General features: G+C 31.6%; 2 protein-coding genes across 4 annotated transcripts in view; both read left to right on the top strand.

Annotated features, from left to right (window-relative positions):
• Positions 1-1,706: 1,706 nt before the first annotated feature.
• On the top strand, positions 1,707-8,605 carry LOC132726135 (metalloproteinase inhibitor 2-like). The gene is made up of 5 exons (XM_060711407.1): positions 1,707-1,866; positions 5,449-5,574; positions 6,225-6,313; positions 6,651-6,750; positions 8,209-8,605. Exons 2-5 carry the CDS (start codon positions 5,457-5,459, stop codon positions 8,319-8,321), a joined length of 420 nt encoding a protein of 139 aa, XP_060567390.1. The 5' UTR covers positions 1,707-1,866; positions 5,449-5,456; the 3' UTR covers positions 8,322-8,605.
• A 3,617-nt stretch (positions 8,606-12,222) lies between these two features.
• The window catches only part of LOC132726132 (dopamine beta-hydroxylase-like), a 58,473-nt gene continuing 53,572 nt past the window's right edge, over positions 12,223-17,123 (top strand). For all 3 annotated transcript variants that reach the window (XM_060711404.1, XM_060711403.1, XM_060711402.1), the window contains exon 1: positions 12,223-12,382. In XM_060711404.1, the coding sequence (XP_060567387.1) occupies positions 12,366-12,382 (17 nt within the window). In that variant the 5' untranslated portion in view covers positions 12,223-12,365. The remainder of the gene's footprint in view (positions 12,383-17,123) is intronic.

Genomic DNA, 17,123 nt, shown 5'->3' with positions numbered 1-17,123 from the left:
TTGACATGGAAAGGTATAATCCAACATTATATTGATCTAAGGCTTTTAAAGTCTGCTCAAATGACATGTTAGCCATTTTGAAGGACCTTACTTGCGTCCTTAGAATTATAAACTGCCCCCGCTCTATGGGTGTGAGGCGTAGCGCCATGATCAAAAAATGGCGGTGGACAATCTTTGATGTTAAATGTAGTTTTGGGTAAATCTGGAAATAATTCTCTAATCAAAGTTATTCATTGAGACACTGCTACAGTAGTTCTCTATATATAAGCCGAAAACTTTCTATAGATTATAATATGAAAAATACTGAGGACATACTAATAAGACAATATCGTGATAAATTGTCAAATTCATCATTAATTTAAGTGTGACTCAGTAAATTTGGTTCTAAAAAGTAAATTTGACATTGCAGATGGAAGAAAGCTCAATATCTAGTCCTTGTAATAATAATATGTTCAGAGTATAGGTATTTGTGTTTTCAGCAAATAATTACCATTTTTGATACACAAGTCATCGCTTGTATCTTTGATGTTATTTAAAGTAATCATAAGTTATTTTCAGGAATGTCAACCAAACTAAGGTGCTTGATTTCCATTTATCCGTCCGTCTATATGTTGGCAGATTATGTTTTATATGCCTGCTCTATAACACTTGAACCACTTAAAGGTATCCCGATTATTTGGGCAATATCTCGTTTGATAGGGGTAAACTTAACTGTTTACATATACATATACAAATGTATATACATATATAACACAATGCTGACAAACATTGATCACAGTCAAGAATTTTCGCAAGATGGGTCTCATCTCTTCTTTTCTATACCCGTTTTTTTGTGAAAATAGAAAAAAACAATAAAGAAAAAAAGCATAAAACGTCAAACTGAAAACGTTCCAAAAATGCTTTTGAGAAATAAAACGGATATCATTAATTGCATGGTATTAATTTGAGTTATACATGTATCCTGAAAGCAATGTCTATAACATTATTATACTGCTATCACTATGTTCAAATCTCCAAACCATAAAATGACCAACACTCTTCTTTGGGGAATAAGCGATCAAAGTCTTATGAAATAACTTGTGTACAAATTTAAGATCGTTCGCTCAATCCGTATTTTTTAAGGATTGTCATTTTTTAAGTCTGCCAAATGACTATTAATTGAAAAAAACGTTTAAACACTTTCAAATCAAATCAATCTAATAACTACACTAATTATTGATTATCGATCTAATGCATAACTTGCATTTCTGAGCCCAAACTCTACAAACTTTATGTTTTATGCGTTTTTGATACCATTGGTGCTTGTTATATATACACAGAACAGAGGCAGTTGTTCATAGTCCCAAATTAACATAAAATGATTAAAGGTGTAGCACAGCGAGAGTCACCAGGTATCCTGAAGCAACATAAAATAAAGAACTTACACTGTCATGTGCATATGTAATGGCGACCATAACAAAAGTATGCAAGAAATATATCCGTTATTACGGTACTGAGATGACGACATGATGTCATAATATACACATTAAAACTTGACTTTTTCCATAAAAATACCCCCATCCCCCTCTCCATCCCCCATTCTCTACCACGTATTCTCTCAACCTACGCAGATGATAAAGATAATTGCAATACATGAAATGCTTGTTGTAACAGATTGTTTTATAATTATTTTATCTTATTTTTTTTTCCTTATATCTTGATTACATTTTCAAATCAGTGACAGAAAGACGTGGCTATACATTTCTGAAGTATCAGTGGATAAGGATATTTTCTCGTTTTGTCATTTTGGAACTGTTTAAGGCTCATTTTCTACGCTTTATTGATACTAGAAATATTTGTCTTGATTGGAAGAAACTAAATTCAAAGGTAAGCTGTAATTTATCGTAACTTTGTTATTTAATTCATATTGTTTTTTTGCAATATCTTAAGTTTTTATTTTCACCTTTCACACATGCTTATGTTTATCTAATAGGGAGATTCACAATTTCAAGATTTCATCAGTAAAAGTGTGGTTTGCAAAAGTTTTAATTTTTTGTTTCAGCCTGGAAAAGGTTTTTATATATGAATTTTTATTTTACACAAAAATGTTTTGAAAAAAATCTAAGTATCACCTTTTCCTTAAAAATGTTAATTCTGCTAAATTTTCTACCGATATAGAGTAAACTAATATGTTTGCAAGTTATTAATTTCATAAATAAGGTGGATTGGATCCCCTTTCTCCGTCCTTAAAAAGAAAAGAAGATAAAGATATTAATTTATAAAATGCATTTTTTTACAAATAATTCACAAGTAGGCATATATTTAGTTCCCAAAAAATTGAGAAAATAAAATTCCGTGCTAGGAAAAATTAAATGCCTGCCTTTACGAAAATTATCTAAGTACGATTTAATTCGACTTGCAAATTGCTTTTGATATGTGACATCTTTGTTCAATTTATTATTGTGTTGTATAGATTAAACATGCTTGAAACGTGGCAATTTTCTGGTGAATCAAAACAAAATGGAAATAAGATAATTTATCATAATTGATAATTATTCAAAGAATTATAGAATTATTATAAAAAAAAAATATTGTTCGGTTGCAACTTTCCGGCCCGTTCGTTTAAGTGGCATTTTAATAGTTTTCCGGAGAGGTCACGAGTCATGTTTTGTTTTCTCTTTGTTGTTGTTGGTGGTGGTTTTTATGCGAGATTTTCAGTAAAAAATGTAAATTGATACCTCTACCCCACCCTCATATTGATTCTCAAATGATTTAAGACTTTGCAAAGCACTGATGGTTTTAATCGCTGTGATTTTCAGTACCCCTATATGCATTGAATTATTTTATTTAACGAAACATACCGGATATGCTGCTCGTTCATAAACTACAGTAAATTCACGGAATATAGTGGTTATGATATTTCATGCTATTGTCACAGAAACATTTTCTTCGGTTCTTAAATTCGTGAATTGTATACTTTTGCACACAAAAAAAAATGATTGACGCAAATTGTGTATTGTAATGCAAAATAATCTTAAAGCAGACGATATGAATTTCGTTAAATCTTAAATTCTTGGATCGGCCTAGCCACAAAAACCACTAAAATTATCCCCCACGAATAGTTTTAAATTTGTCGTATAATGTAAAAGAGTACTATAGGTCCTCCTCATGTGTAAAGGTAGAAGGTCTCAGAATGACATTGACTGTGCCGGAGTTGAAAATGACATTTTCGTTTCTTTTCTTAAACTATTCTGTCCTTCACATGTACAAATATGTAAAAAAAAATCCTAATCCGGAAACATTCTCTTCTGGTCCGGACGAGTTCTGAATATACAGGTTCAACTGTATGTAGATTAAAATAAACAATTTAGTAATAATCCCTTCATCTCACCATCGAATGTTCCAAATTTAAAGAAGGGAAAGCCCATTATACAAATTAAGGGTAAAAGTTTAACTTTGAATTTCGTCACCCTGTAATTTTCAGAAATTTTATGTTTTCCATACAATGCATAAAAAAAATATTACCATTTCTTAAGGATATGATAATATAAATCATCTAAAACGCTCATATGATGATGATTAATCATGAATCATTCAGATGGCGTTACAATATGTTACAATAATTTAATATATCTAATAAATTAGAAATAATAAGTTAACATTCTAGATCAATAATAACATAATTACACATACTTTAAAGGCACATTATGTCTCAGAAATACATATTAATCAAATGTTTTAGAAATGTTAAACATGTGTAAAATAATGTTTTAATAGTTGATTTAGAATACGTATGATGTTTAATAACTGAAGAAAGTAGCGCTGAAAGTGCAGTAATATGTCGTTAAGGTAGCAAAATGTAAACAAAGTAGTATTTTGACTTCTATACACAACACTAATTTATTATACTTATACCAATTGTCAGCAGAAAAAAAGAAACAAAGACAGTTCAGTTGTATGACAAATAAGTATTATTTTGGAAACTGTAACAAGATGCCAAAATAGAAAGTTTTTGAGAAATTAGAATGATAGCGAATTCAGAGGTATGATGGGCCTTTAAGTATAATGATCACTACAGATGTAATGTGACAATGTCATAGTAATTTTGATATGTATAGATAGTTACCGATACTTTGACAATTTAACAATAGAGGATGATCACTACAGATGTAATGTGATATTGTGATAGTAATATTGTTATCTATAGATAGTTACCGATACTCTGTCAATTTAACAATAGAGAATGATAACTACAGATGTAATGTGATATTGTGATAGTAATATTGTTTTCTATAGATAGTTACCGACACTTTGTCAATTTAACAATAGAGCATGATCACTACAGATGTAATGTGATAATGTGATAGTAATATTGATATCTATACATAGTTACCGATACTCTGTCAATTTAACAATAGAGAATGATAACTACAGATGTAATGTGATATTGTGATAGTAATATTGATATCTATACATAGTTACCGATACTCTGTCAATTTAACAAGAAAGCATGATTACTACAGATGTAATGTGATAATGTGATAGCAATATTGATATTAATAGATAGGTAACGATTCTTTGTCAATTTAAAGCAGCACGCCTCCAGGTTCATACTAATTTTCATGAAAATGTATTTGAATGTGTAATATTGTGAAATAACCAAACGGAAGCAAATTACACATTCTCAATTACACTTACAAACCACATAAATCACCAAAAAGAGGTCAAAATATGTATAAATAGCCTTTATTGCGTTAGTAACGCAGTAGAAATATCATTGTAAATACTGAAAAAATCAGTCATTAATCGCATATAATACGTAAAATGTTACTTGAATTTTGAAACTTTTTACTTTTCCTTACATCTTAGTCCATTTTTCTCAAGTTTGATTTTATTGAAATATTTTGACTCATCTGGAGGCATGCAGCTTTAACAATAGAACTAAATCACTACACATGTAATGTGATATTGTGATAGTAATATTGATATCTATATATAGTTACCGATACTTTGTCAATTTAACAATAAAACATAGAACAGGACAGAACGTCTATTTTATTTTATTTAAAGAAAAAATGCAGTATATGTACTTATTTAAGCATATCAAAATCTATTTTGGTAAAATTGTTTTAAACTTTGCATAATGGCGAAAAAAGGGAGTATAAAACATTATCTGAAAAACAATTAAGTATCATATGCTTGATTTAATTGTACTATTAAGGATGGACGTTTTCTATACAATCTAGTTTAAAAAGGTAATGTTAAAAACAAAACTACAAGTGTTTAACGACAATATGACAGTTTGAGAAATATCCGTTACTCTTAGTGGTACAATATAAACTTTGTGATAACCGTTAGAAGTTCTATTGAAGGCGCTCGGCAAACTAAGGGTAATAAGTTAGTTAATAAGATATACTAGTAATATATAAATATTTTTGCGGAAATTATCTTAACTATTTTCTTTTTTAGGTTAAAACATGAAGTGTTGTTTGGCAGTATTCATACTTATTTCGTCGTGTGTCGCACTGGGAGATGCGTGCAGCTGTTTTCCAGCAACAGACACTGAAAAGTATTGTGCAACATACAACGATTTTGGTTCGTGTTGCAGTCCTTAGAACTGTTTTAAGTTCTTTCGAGTTGAAAAGTTGATTTGAAAAAGTTATACATATACAGTTTAAAAATCAAATGCAAAATTAAATCACCGTAACTCAGGGGGTAAATATAATACCATTTTAATTAGGGATAATAATAGAACAGCTTTAGTTTAAAGTCGGCTATAAAATAAAACAGGTTTTAAAGTCGGGAGGTAATTAAAACAGTACCGAGTTTGAATTGGATCTGTATTCCAATGGAAGCAACCTGGTCTAGTTATTCATGGGTCGACAGTTCGATTCCATTCTCTATCAAATACAATACCAATTGTCTTTCCAATGACAAATCCCATGTATCGGCTCATCTACACGGGACATGTAAAGGTGCCAGAGTCACCACTAGAATGGGGGGAGGGGTATAAGCAATAGAAATGCGACAGTAATTAAACAACAGAGAAATAAAGCTTTTGTTTTCGGGAGGGAAATGTAACAGTTTTAACAGTAGGGAGTCATTTTACAACAGCTTAAGAATAAGCCCGCTTTAATGTGTACGGCCGCTTTTAAACCAATAAGGGAAATAAAACAGCTTTAAGAGCAAGTGAAAAATATAACAACATCATAAATATTATAACGCGACCATTGTGTATATTTCAGCTATTCTAATACAAGTAAAGAATGGCGGCCAAATTGTTCAAAATAAAAGGAGATACAAGATTGATCTATTGAACATATACAATATTACGGTAAAGTAAACATATTTTTATATGCCATGTGTGCTTTTTATTAACAAAAATAGTGACGGGTTTGTAAAACAATGTTTACTTATCTGTCGATTCTACATTTGATTTTGTATTTTTTTAGAATTTGAAAGATAAACGATGCTGGTATGGACAAACTTACTCTTTCCTACACCTTCCCCTGCCCATTTCCTTTTTAAAAGGCTGATTATACTTGCTTGTTTATTTTATTACGAAGGCATTTTTAGTATTTTACCTTCTTTCCAGTTTGGGCTTAAATGTTTTTGTTAACAATAATGTCTTATTTTTTAATTATTTGAACATGTTTACTTTTCTATGACAGATTACCAATACGAATCTTCAAACAAACTTTATATTTACCGCGGTGGAAGGCAGTCTGTGCGGGATCACATTGCAAAATGGCAAGTTTTACGTTTTGACAGGTTTGTATTATTTACTTATATCGACGTTTTGTTGTTGTTGTTTTTTATGTGTTTTTTTTTTGTTTTTTTTTTGGGGGGGGGGGGGAATCGGCGGGGTGTTGGTGCGATTGAATCAAACATAACTTTATGTAATTGGCTCATTTGATGGGATGGTCGCAGGACTTCGTACAATCTCAACATAATACAAAGATTACACTCAATTTTTCATTAAATTGACTCAACATAAAAGAAAACTGAACCCAATCTAAAGCAAACTTGACCTAACACTATGTTAACTCGCTTTAACACAATGTCAACATGTAGAGTTTTCCCATCTCATTGCCAAATCAAACTAAACATAATGATATCATTATACAGTCTAAAGCAAGCTTGGCCTAACATTGTGGCAACTTGACTCAACATATTGTCAACATCATGCCAACCTGATTTATTATAACGCCAACTTGACCAAAACTTATAAATTTGAACTTGACTGGACATTCTTAACTGGACACAATCAAAAGCGGCCTTCAGCTTTTCTTAAGGTTGATTATATTATTTAGATAACTCGTTTCTTATAATTGTCAAAACAAAAGAAAATGAAATTGCCGACAATAAAATACATTAACACTAAGGAACCCCCTCGATACCTTTAAACTTCCAGTCCGCTCTCCATCTTCACACTTGTTAAGCGGACGATCCGATTACCGATCAGCATAATATAATTTTACCCAACATAATAATAACTTGACTGAACATAGTAATGCATTAACCTGACTCAACATAATGATAAATAGCTTGACTCAACATAATAATACCTTTTTACTGTTTACTGACGTTACATCATCTAATGTGGCCAAACACGCTGTAGAAAAAAAAACTGTTTAAATATACACGGGGCTTTCTTTTACCATGACATTCTAACTGGAGAAATATTCCAGATTGATGCAATTCGTAGAAACTGTGAACAGATTTAACTATTAACTTTTTATATTATCACCGTTTAACAACAGTGACTGTACTATTTAACTACTGTGTCATTCAACTACCGTATCAATTGACTTTTGTTTCATTATAGTAATTATTTATTTAATTACTGTACCATTTAAGTGCTGTATCATTTATATACTTACCAAACTTTAACAACTGTACCATTTAACTTCTGTACTTTTTAAACGACTGTACCATTTAACTACGTATGATTTTACTACTGTATCATTTAACTATTTACCATTTAAGTACTTACCATTTTTAACTACTGTACCATTTAACTACTGTACAATTAAACTACTTGACCATTTAACTACTTTACCATTTAACTACTGTTCCATTTAACTACAGTACCATTCAACTACTGTACTATTTAACTACTGTACTATTTAACTACATTACAATTCAACTACATTTCAACTTAAGCGCTATACAATTTGCTACTGTACCATTTAACTTCTGTACTATTTTCTTGTTATTTTGTTACAGGTACCATCGCCGATGGTAACGGAAATCAGAAGATACTGCAGACATTGTCATGTGACCTGCGCATACAGTATGATTCAGAAGCCGACGTTGACTTTGTAGCACCGACCTGCTAATTCAAATGTCTCTTTCTTTATTTACAATACAGTTAACCCTGTGTGAAAGATCACTTCAGAAAAATCCACACAAATACTGTCTATACAAGTCACGTCTTAAATTTATTTTTTATTTTTGTGTTTGACTGTCTTAATACATATCAATATTTTAAGACTGATTAGCCAAATAAAATTGCAAGCTTAATTGTTAGAAGCTATCAGAAATAAAAGAAAATGGTGATAAAGTTACTATAAAGAAATCTACTTAAACATTATTTCAAAAATTAAAACATTGCGTTTTCTTACTTGATGTTATTCTTTATTGACTTTCTTTTTAAGAAGAAAATACATAACGTAAACGTCCATCTAACAGACTTTTAAGAAAAAGTTGTGGACAACTATCAAACAGCCCTTTAGAAAATCAGTGACAATTTATATATTACGATAGAAAAAAATATGATGTCACCCTTGCTCCTATTCTTAAATCGTTTTTGATCATTCAAAAATTTATACAAATAATAAGTTTAGACGTTTGCCATTTAATATTATAGAAAATATGATTGTGGGAGTGCAACAGAGCATAAATTGTAGAATCTTATTTAGAATGTCCATCCATGAATATAAGAAAATCAGTTGTAGACTTCCATTCATGAATATAAGAAAAATACAATCGTAGACTTCCATCCTTGATTATAAGAAAATCAGTTGTAAACGTCCATATAAAAATCATTTGCTGACGACCAGCTATGAATATAGAAAAAGTCAATTGTAGACGTCTATCAATAAATTTAAGAAAATCAATTACAGACGTCCATCTATGAATTTAAGAAATCAATTGCAGAAGCCCATCCATGAATTTAAGAAACTCGATTGCAGATGTCCATCAATGAATATAAGACAATCAGTTGTAAACGTCCATATAAAAAAAATAAATTGCTGACGTTCATCTATGAATGTAGGAAAATCAGTTGTAGACGTCTATCCATAAATATCAGAAAATAAGTTGTAAACGTCCATCAATGAAAATCAGAAAATCAATTGCAGACGTCAATCCATTAATATAAGAAATTCAGTTGTAAACACCAATCAATAAATATAACAAAATCAGTTGTATAAGTCCATCCATGAATATAAGAAAAGCAATTGCAGACGCCCATGCATGAGTATGAAAAAAATCAACTGTACACGTCCATCCATAAATATAAGATCGCAGTACATAAGAAAATCAATGGTAGTCGTCTATATATGAATAAAAGAAAATCTATTGTAGACGTTCATCCATGAATATTAGAAACTCAATTGTTATAGTCCATCAATAAATATAAAAAAATCAATTGCAGGCGTTCATCCATTAATATAAGAAAATCAATTGTAGACGTCTTTGAATGAATTTAAGAAAATCAATTGAATACGTCCATCCATGAATTTTAGAAAATCAATTGCAGACGTCCGTCCATGAAAACAATGGAAGGTGTTCATCTATGAATAAAAACAAGTATAGACGTCTATGCATAGATATAAAAAAATCAATTGTAGACGTTCTTCCATGAATATAAGAAAATCAATTGTAGACGTTCATCAATGAATATAAGGAAAACAATTGCAGACGTCCGTCCATAAATATAAGAAAATCAATTGTAGACGTTCTGCCATGAATATAAGAAAATCATTTGCAGACGTCCATCTATGAATTTAAGAAAATCGATTGAGACGTCCATTCATGAATAATAACAAAACAATTATAGATCAATTGTTGACGTCCAGCCATGAATGTAAGAAAATAAATTGAAATACGTTCATCCATGAATATAAGAAATCAATTGTAGACGTCCATCCATGAATATAACAATTCAATTGTAGACGTCCATCCATGAATATAAGAAATCAATTCTAGACGTCAATTCATAAATATAAGAAATCAATTCTAGACGTCAATACATAAATATTAGACAATCAATTGCTGATGCCATCCATGAAAATAAGAAATCAAGTGTAGACGTCCATCTATGAATTTAAGAAAATCAATTGAGACATCCATTCATGAATATAAAAAAACAATTGTAGACGTCCATCCATGATTTTTCAGAAAATCAATTGAAGACGTCCATCCATGAGTATAAGAAAATCAATTGAAGACATCCATCCATGATATAAGAAATCAAATGCAGATTAGAATTTCAATGGTAGAGGTCCATCCATGATAAGAAGAAAATTAGTAAAAGTTGTTTAACTCTATGATATTACAAAATATCATATATCATTTGTTGTGGACGCCGTTCTATTAATTTATTGGAAACACAACTGCTGACGACGTACAATCTATGAATTTATTATAAAATCGGAAATAGACGTTCACCCATTATTTTAACAGAACACTAATTGTAGATGGGCATCTATCGAATAAATTTGCGGATGTCCCATCATTTACTTGAAAAGAAATCGTATGTGCACATCTATCCATAACTTTATCAGAATAATAAGATATTGAGGTTCATCAACAAATTTTAATCCAATTATTGACTTCCAAAATGAATTGATAAGAAATCAATATGAACATTCATCAACTTGTAATAAAGCCAATTTAGGGCGTCCATCCATGAATTTTAAGGGTCTAATTGTTTACGTCCAGCCATAAACTTAAAAGAATATCAGTCGCTGACGTCCATCCATGAATTTTAAGAAAATCAGTCGTGGGTGACTATCAATAAATGTATAAGAAAAACATTTGATGACGTCTATCCGGGCATTTGTAGGAAAATCAAATTGTGACAGTATATTTATTTATCTCAGAATAAAACCAATTATGGACGTTTATTCGTAAATTTATTAGACAGTCAATTGAGGACGCCCATCCCCCAATGAAGTTATAGGTAAGTCATCTCTAGGCGTCAATCAGTTATTAATAGGACGGTCATACTGAATGTGAATTTCTAAGAAAGATTTGTGACCAAGATGGTTATTGATTATCCAGTGATTTCAGACTTCAGATTTCTCAACATTTCCCTTTTTTAGAATCAACTTTATACTTTTACTTGCAAAATGACACATATACACATGTAAATTCAAATCAATGTTCCCAAAATTCGAACGATTTAGAACCAAATTAAAATCACGTATTGAACTTGAACAAATAATAGCGCATTCAAAACGATAATGTAGAAATATTCAATAACACCTGGCAACCTTTTCTCATCTTAAAACGGCTCATTTACCTTGATCCCAATCATCTATCTTTTTCAACCTTTTTTATCCGATAAAAAGGAACCATTAAATAAGGTATGAAATCATGACTCGTTGTTAATTTATACTACTGCATGCACTCAAACACAAAAGTGATTTTGTACTTCTTGGTCAGTATGATATGGTTTCCCGACACATATTGATCATTTGGACGGGGAGAATAAATAAGGTCAGTCTTATTGCTGGGGCTCGGGAAAGAAAAAACTTTTTCTTTAGTTATAAATTTGATCAGTCCATTTTATAACAGATTTGTTAGCAATTTTGTTCTACAAAATATATATTTCAAAACGAATCTTACGTAAAACATATGTTGTTCTATATTTTCAACCTTGCATTTTCTATTCAGATTTAATCATTTTATTTATGCACCAGTTTCTGAATGGTGTAACCACTAATTTAGTTCATGTTGAATTACGTTTAATGAAGCGGTGCCTTAAAAGTAAAGTATTGTATCTAAAAGGAAATTATATCCAACTTCTATTCGTATACCTTCTTTAAAACATCAATATACTTTTTGTTAAATTTTCAAACCTATATATCTCTGCTTTTTCAATGAAAGATGTCACATTTCAGTTAATTTGAAATACTATTATGTCGGAAAAGATGACACATGAATATTCACGCACTACTGAATAAGAAGTTAAACGACCAATATAATTAAAATTGAATTAGAATTTACCCTGTTTTAAACTTGGATATTATTTCATATTTATTTCTTGAGTGTGGATCCATCCGAGACTTTAGGTATAAAACTAGAGCTATTTCAAAACAGACGGAATTTATTTTTCGTTAAGCATCTGAAAGGAATATTCCTAAAGAAAAGGAATGATGGTTGATTTAAGGTAAGTAATGTTACGGCACTATTATAAATGAAGATTTAAATCTTAAATTGTATTATTAACCAGTTTGATTAAGCTGCGGTCTCGCTTACGGTAAGTTACCGGGATGATCCGGGATGAAATTGTTGTTGCGGTCACACTTACACCGGCAGCACTACGGCATTTCCCAAATAACAACCGGACCATCCAGGCAGAGCCCAGGTGAAGCTACGGTTCATGCCGGTGCTTCCCCGGTCGTTCCCGGACGATGCCGTCAGAGCCCCGGTTGACCCAGGTAGAGCCTCGGTCGATCCCGGCAGAGCCTAGGACGATCCTAGCAGACCCCGGTTAAACCCCGGTGGATTGAAAACGCGCGAAAATGATAACGGTGATACATAATTTTCATTTAATATAACAACAGTCATCATTTCGCACCATGCCACCGAAGGGTAAAGTAAGCATAAAAGGTCTTCTTCTGAAGCGACCTTCAATATTGAGGCGCCAGTCGACAAAGACAGCAGACCATATTGTGATGGAGAAAAGGATAAATAAATGACCAGGGATCCAGTAAAACTGCCAAAAAAGCAGCAATCTCCGCCTCTTTTACTGTCTGAGGAACAGAAAGAGGCTTAAGTAGATTGGTTAAAAAATCATGACTTTTCATTCGTCAAAGGGAGGAAAGAATTCAAAAATACTTCAATGAAAAATGGGTTATGGCAAACAACTGCAGACCAGCTGAACATCGACAAGAAGGCTTTATATACATGGTATGAATCCATAAGAACCAAAGTTTCAAAATTGACAAACGCTCCAAGTGGTTCTTGTGCTAAGAAACTGACGGACAGGGAGAAAATCATTCTGAGAAATTTCGTGTTTCTAAAAACTTATATTTCGAGAATGCCGTCGAGGCTTGCTGTAAGCGTAAGTTATTTTCATTGTGTTTTACATGATTTTATTGTAATTCATGAACATAACCACTCGTTGTCAACTTGTCACCTTAAATAAAATTTGAAAAACGTACTCAATCGATTAAAACTCAAGCTCTTTTACATCGGACATGACAGTGATGACTTATATTTCTAACTAAAGTAAACTAATATATTTGTGTAATTGCTGCAGAACATGATATCTATCCATTTTTATTCCTCAGATGAAAAACAAGCTATATAAATAAAGATGGTGAAACAAATATGGTAACACCACCGAGACCACTCGACTCTGGAGAAGAATCGTCAAACGGCGAGCGCGAGGAGCTTTCGGTATGTAATGTTGTCAATTTATAGCATAACTTTATTTATAACAATAAGCAATGATTCTTCATTTGCATATAACAAAATTAGAACATTAACAATTTTTACTGATTAAATAAAATAAAATGTTTCTTTAAAAATAAAACTTTCACCGGTAATTAGTATTGTACTGTCACATGGACACCGACCCATAATCTATAACTGTGAGGATTTATTAAGACCTTTTGTTTGGTTTATTTGTCTAAATTTAGGATAATAAAGAATGTTACTGACATTATGTTATGAAGCATTTGTTTAATTATCTGACCGTTTATTCACTGCATATTTAGGACAATGATAGCTCACAGGATAACAATGGTTAATCGTCTAATATCATCAAGAAGAAAAAAATCAACTCGTCACCAAGCCCAGTCACAAGATACGGTGATGGCTAAATTAACCGAGCAAATGACTGTAAACACACAACTACAATCGCATATACAAAGTCTATTGTCGCCAGCGCAAGCGTCTGCACAGCAATTGTGGGGATCCTGGATTGGAACTGTCTCTGAGTCTTTTCAAAGCTCTTTGATTGATAATTTCATCAGGAAAGCTTTGACCTTGTACAGAGGTGTTCTATGAAGAGTAAAGAGCTTTCACAGACGCAGCAACAACAACAACGACCAAAACAGCAGAATTCCACCAATCAAAACGCTTATGATAACATGAGTACGCAACAAAGTAACTTTCGACACGGAAACACCTATGTTAATCTTCAAAAATCATCATCGGTTCGAAACACAGATATGCCAATACATGATCAGCATATGGAATCAGGCAGCATCAGTAAGTGGAATTCATCACAATATGAGTCTATTCAACCAAACTTGATCAGCATGTGGAACACTGCTACGCCCGTCAGTAGTATGAGGAAAGCAACGATGGTTCAACAAGGCACAGGCAAGGTCGTGGTTGCCACTAGCTTACACAGGTCAGAAATTCAGTTAAGTAATCATGTACATGTATATAACAGGTTTGATTGTGAGAGTTATATCGTATGCACAGACAGTTATTGTACATGTTACCTTTTATTTTCTCTTTTAAATGAACCGATTGCGACATTTTAAAGACATGATTTTGATTATAATCTGTGTTGGTCAATGGTTTTTAATGACGAACATTTCTGATGTACATGAGTAATAGTAAATGTTTCCATTGATTTTCTTTTTGAAATATTTGCTTTTTGGCAGTGCAATTTTTATGTATCTAAAATTACTGATTTTATTCGATACAACCCACTGATATTATTGAAATAAGATAACACTACTAATCATTATAAATATACACAAATTTAACGCAAACATTTCATTGTTTGAGTTGGGGGCATTTTTTATTTATCTTATTGAAGGGTAGCACCCAAAGTAAAAAGGTACTTTCGTTTTACTTTGTGTTTTTTATAGTCAATAATCAGGTTAATAATTACAAGCCATTATATTAGGTAATATATATTTTTTATTTCGTAGAATGCTAGCCAGACTAATTTGGTGTTGATTATGGGTTTAAATGTTATAAAAATACAATGCACGTATATGTGTAATTCAAATATGATTTTATTACAATTTTTTTTAAGATCAGTATTAACATTTGTTATAGTTGTGTAAGAGCACATTGCTATAAATCATCTCCAATCATACTATATCTAAGAAATGTATAAAAAGTATATATTATTATGCTAAACATATAACGATATTATTAGTCTTATGATCATAATACAAAAATAAGTAACTCATATGCCACGGAACTTCACCAACAGGACTCATGAAATAAGAACTAAGGTACTCCCGTTGTTTTTTTTTTTTGTTTTGCTCTTTCCTGGTGACGTCCCTGACGAATATGCTCCAGGTCCAAAAGTGGACGATTATTTCTCCATAAACCAGGTATAATGTTTTGCCCTCTGTCCAAATCTGACTTTCTAATGACAACCTGAAAACCAGAAATGTAAAATATATTTCTTGCACCATTAAACCGGATTAATAGCAGTTTTTTCTTGCAAAATTGATGAATAGCTAGAGAAAATAAGAGAGAAATAAACAGTTCCATGTACGTGATGTGACAATATAGCCAGACCACGGGTAATAATTAATTGTAATCATTGATTTTTCAATTGATTACATGATAATACTGTAATCATCATGTAATTGATTACCTTGCCCAAAAATGATCAATTTAATTGTAATTAATCAAATACAGCTAAAATTCAGTCAGTAATTATGATTACAATTTGATAAACATTGATTACTCTCAGATTTAACAGGAAACTATATTAATACAAAGGATGCCTTTATTTTACATTTTACTTTTGTTTTAAATTGATACAGTAAAATCCCTTGATTCTAGACCAAAGTGGTCTTAATTGTGGGGTGGTCTTTATTGTTCTTATCATTGCTTACATATGTGAGCATGGTATGTTTTAGTCATTTTGTATGGAAAAAAACAGTATGTATCTTAATCTACAAATAAAATATAAGTATGCTTTTTTATCTGATGAGAGGAAAACATATTTCTGAAGAAATTTAACATTAAGTTCTCTTTGGTCAGATTTCAACATCATTTATATGATTTACATAAATTACCTATCAAATAACAATTAATTCTTCACAAAATAAATTTGCTGAAAGCAACATTAAACCACTCTAAAATTTAACTTCTCACCATATTTCACACCATAACCCATTAACAACAGTTTTCACGCCTTGTGAAATTAATTCTTATGCAAAGCATTCAATCAGATCATAACAACAAATCTAAGATCTAAACAGGTGTTGACTTTAATATCAGTGGTCTCATTGGTTGGGTCAAATTAAGAATAAAGCAAAGAATTGGACTGAATCAGGTGGTCTTAAAAGTGGATAAGCGTTTGTTCTTAATTCTGGATCATGGAACCATTGACATGAAGAACCTTGTGAAAAATAGTCTCATTCAGGGGCTGGTCTCAATTCAGGGGTGGCCTTAAGTAGGGATTCTACTTTACATAAAATGTAATCAATTATCAAGCAATTACTCTCTTAAAGTAATTGTAATTTAATTGATTACAGAGGCAAGTCTGAGTAATCAATAATAATCAATTACAATAAAATCTGAAATTAATTGTAATGAAATCAATTACTGATCATTGTAATCATCCCCAGGTCTGAATATAGCATTACTTATAAATATAAATGTATTTACCTCTGGAATAAATGATGAGATACTGTTGTGAGCTACTCTGAATCCGTACATCAAAGAGTGGTAGTTATCATCGCTGGCCAAATAACGCAGAGGAACTGCTAACTTCAGACCACATTCTTGAGCCTTTCTGTATCTCGTGCCCTTCTTCGAGATACGATGTTCTACCTTCTGAAGTTACTCGTTGAACATTCTTGGATCCATTCTTAGAAAATTCCGAAATGCAAGCTCGTCCTCTTATCTTAGTTCTTCTAACAGTCTAGAATATTGACCATACTAAATTCGTCTTAACAGCGAGGGTCTAACCCACA

Source organism: Ruditapes philippinarum, unplaced genomic scaffold (genome assembly GCF_026571515.1).
Source record: "Ruditapes philippinarum isolate M1 unplaced genomic scaffold, ASM2657151v2 ctg1824_1_1_1_1, whole genome shotgun sequence".
In the NCBI taxonomy this organism is placed as follows: domain Eukaryota; kingdom Metazoa; phylum Mollusca; class Bivalvia; order Venerida; family Veneridae; genus Ruditapes; species Ruditapes philippinarum.
This window is presented reverse-complemented; position numbering and strand designations above follow the sequence as displayed.

Excerpts from the sequence above, each read along its gene's own strand:
- LOC132726135 (XM_060711407.1), top strand. The coding sequence starts at position 5,457 with ATGAAGTGTTGTTTGGCAGTATTCATACTTATTTCGTCGTGTGTCGCA. Across the intron at positions 5,575-6,224 it reads TGCAACATACAACGATTTTG|CTATTCTAATACAAGTAAAG; the intron begins GTTCGTGTTGCA and ends TGTATATTTCAG. Across the intron at positions 6,314-6,650 it reads TGAACATATACAATATTACG|ATTACCAATACGAATCTTCA; the intron begins GTAAAGTAAACA and ends TTTCTATGACAG.